Genomic DNA, 3,486 nt, shown 5'->3' on the forward strand with positions numbered 1-3,486 from the left:
ACAAGTCATATTCTCCGTTTCCTTAATACGTGCAGCCTTCGAGTTCGGGACGCCTTTCGTTGTTGACCACACATATTTGAACGAAGAACGTTTGTTCATACGGTATAAGTTGCGAAGGCTGGCGAACGAATTACCAGAGCTATGGTACAAGAAAAGGAGTCGGAATCTAGGTACGATAAGAAAATATATAGGTTTGTCAATGTACCACTCTGTTAGCAATGTAGCAGTGGTCCTGCTCAATACGAGGAGTTCGCGATTGTAATGGTGGGATAGGCAATGACCATCTGTAATATTCGAATACATACTGTTAGAGTCCCTGTACAGTTCGGCATTAAGAGAGGCCAAAGGCATCCTTGTGATCCCTAAAGGAAAGCAAGGAGGCAGTGATAACACACCTCTTGAAGGTACCATTCTGACGGACAGTGGTGCACTTAGGACAAACACAGGATGTCAAGCTGGAAAATAAATCGCAAATTACAATATTTTCGATATTTTATAGAAGTTGCACTTCTTTTTGTTGTATTGCGAACTCTTTTCATTTGAAGCAGTTCAGAATGCCTGGGACCATAGTTTCCGAATAAGTCCTTTGGCCCTAGATTCCTAGCTAGAGTAGGGTAGAGGAAAGGACTAAAAGATGGAAAAAGTTTCCGACGGACCTCCCCAGTTGGTCTCCTCTTCTGGGGAAAGTGCTTGACTTTCCGACAACCTAGATCAACAAAATATTCATGGACAGGCGCCTGGATCAGTGAAGTGGGCAGTTGCGCACGGCAGTAGCTGTACTGGATTTTAGATTTCTGAATATAGAAAGCGGCCCCAGAGTCGCACCAAATCGTCCCACACCAGAGGGTGTGAGGATAGCGGCTGAAAGATCGCTTACGACGTTTATAGATACAGGTGCTACAGAACAACCAGAAATTCGTTTTAAAGGGCGTTGGTGGTTCCAATCAGATCGGTATCATCTTGAGGCCCAGGCAAGAAAAATCAGCTTAACGAGGGGACTGTAAAGGTGTGGTAAGGAGGAGTAGGGGGGTGGAGACATATCTAGAGGACTTTGTAGGCAAGAAAGTGCCCCCTCAAGAAAACATAAGTAGAAGTATTGTTTCAGAGGATACAGGAAGACGCGCGATTGGATGGATACCACCAAGGGGGAAGGATTCGATGTCGTATCTCTGAGCGAGACGTGAAGGCAATGCCATGCAGTATATGAAAGAAAGATGTAAATGGCAGGTGGCATCGGAGAAGGGGAGGAGGCGGCAAATCAGAGGCAGAGTTTGTTGGTATGCAAGTCTGTTTCTGAACTATCGGCTGACGTGAGATATGGGCGCGCAAGCATAGTGAGAACGACTGTTTATATAGCCCATACACGGCGATGAACGAGACGGCGGGGTCGTGAGACGTTTTGAGTTGAAGAAAACCTGAGAAATAAGTGATCTGAAGAACAAGATGATCTGAAGAACAAGATGAGAGGCTAAGTGTGTGATATGGACACAGGTTAATTTTACCAGGACTGAATTCAGGACCAGGAACAAAAACCGGACGGGAGAGTATCTAGCGAAAGAGTCGTGTCGAAAATGCGACTTCGTGTCGAGATGTGGACATTATGCCTATCTGGGAGGAGAATATTGAAGAACAAGGACATCAAAAGTAGCAAGCCGCCAGATAGGTAACAAGATGCAGACGAGCGGGGCAATACGAGAGTTACTACTGGGCGGTGGTGCCAATCGGAGCCGGCGGGGCCGGCGGCGGAGGGGGAATAGAGGACGTGGTAGTGGATGTGTGGCCGGCACCGACAGCGTTCTTAGTCTTGTCGACGGCGGTATGCGTGGCGTCCTGAGCCGTAGTGGCTACCTTTTGGGTTGCTTCCTTTGTGGCGTCTACGGCGGCGGAGGCCTTGTTGGAGACACCGAGCTTGTCGTCGACTTTGTGGAGGGTGTCGGTAGTTTTGCTCACGCCAGTAGTGGCGGTGTCAGTGGTCTTGGTGGCGACATTGCCCGACGCATCCTTCGTGGCAGACGCGCCGGTCTTTGCGGCATCACCGGCGGCGGCGGTGGTATCCTTTGCGGCGTCGGCGGTCTTCTTGACGGTGGATTGGAAGCAGCCCATTGTGTGCGAGGTTGAACGGCGGACGAAATGCGGCAGCGGAAGATGGTTAGGAAGAGAGGGGGTGGAGGAGGAGAGCGGGACAGGAGGCTGAGAGAGTGTGTAGGGAACAGATGGGCAGCGGGGGGGCGGGGGAAGGGAGGGGGGACGATTTGCTGAGTGTGGGAGGGGACGGGAGTGGAAGGAGAGAAAGAGGTCGGCGGGGTAATTGTAGGACGGAGCCCTAAGTGCGGGACATGGGTTTCGTTTGGGTGGGGGTGGCACATTATTATTTTAGAGTAACGGTCTAGTTTGGGACATGATTGGGCAGCAAAGGCGATGTGGGTGTGAAGCAGCGCCCGGGGGATAAGGCAGTGACGTGGACGTCGTCCCTGTCCGCGCCACTGTCCACGTCCAATCTCTTTCGTTCCACCGCGGAAAACACTATTTTTAGGCCCTCACAAGCGGTACCGAATACACGTGGACAATCGCCAGCCCTCTTCCGTCTCAGTTCCACCGCTACGCATCATAACAACCGGGCACGGTTGTTATGATGCATAGCTTTACCTAACTTATCTGCCCAACCACATCACTGACAACAGTCAAAACGCTGGCACCCGCAGCCAATCACGAGCCTGCTGTCCGGCCCTGCCTGACCTGGTTTATTCTGGTTTCGACGCTTGCGCACCTAATCAACCCCTCACACGTCGCTCGCCGCCCTTGTTGCCGACTACAAGTATCTGTTGCTGACAACAGTTGGCACCAACTCGCGACGTTTGGAACTGCATCACATTTCTGCCCTACTGCGACCGGCCACCTGGCGCAGCCGGATTAATTGTGGGTAGCATCACCCAAACATTTTCCTCATCCACAACTACGGTAATTGACAAGCCATCGCTTGATCCTCATTTACTCTTCTCACTGATCGATCGTACCGTAAACAGGACCTTCCGAAACAGGCGCCCTTTCCCTTCACAACCCCTGCCTGCATTCCCAAACATTGCTTCTCGCTAGTCGTTTCACGCCACAAACGGATCGCTAGCCACACCGTAGGGCCCACCATTTCAGACTGAAATTTTCAGTTGCCACTCACCTTGACCTCGTTCACGTCTGCCTCCTCAGCCATGCTCTCAACGGCTTCCTTCTTCTCCTCAACCTTGCTCTCGGCGGCTTCCTTCTGCTCCTCAACCTTGCTCTCAGCGGCTTCCTTCGTCTCCGCAACCTTTTCCGTAACCTTGTCCTTGCTCTCCGCGACACCCGCCGCACCCTCCTCGCCCTTGCCAATCACCTGTTTCACGCCGTCAACCCCCTTCTCCGCCACCTTCTTCGTCGTATCCGCGACTGCCGCGGCCCCATCCTTGCCGGCCTCGACCGCCTTCTCCCCTACATCCTTCACCTTCCCCCCCA

The 3,486-nt window shown here is 52.1% G+C and overlaps 1 protein-coding gene; it reads right to left on the minus strand.

Annotated features, from left to right (window-relative positions):
* Nucleotides 1–1,468: 1,468 nt before the first annotated feature.
* On the minus strand, nucleotides 1,469–2,366 carry CHC_T00003157001 (hypothetical protein). XM_005714332.1 is given in 2 exon segments: nucleotides 1,469–1,946; nucleotides 1,947–2,366. 1 exon segment carries the CDS (start codon nucleotides 2,364–2,366, stop codon nucleotides 1,947–1,949), a length of 420 nt encoding a protein of 139 aa, XP_005714389.1. The 3' UTR covers nucleotides 1,469–1,946.
* Nucleotides 2,367–3,486: the final 1,120 nt, after the last annotated feature.

Source organism: Chondrus crispus, genomic scaffold (assembly GCF_000350225.1).
Source record: "Chondrus crispus Stackhouse genomic scaffold, scaffold_176, whole genome shotgun sequence".
NCBI lineage: Eukaryota > Rhodophyta > Florideophyceae > Gigartinales > Gigartinaceae > Chondrus > Chondrus crispus.

Coding starts and splice junctions, on each gene's coding strand:
- CHC_T00003157001 (XM_005714332.1), bottom strand. CDS start 2,366: ATGTGCCACCCCCACCCAAACGAAACCCATGTCCCGCACTTAGGGCTC.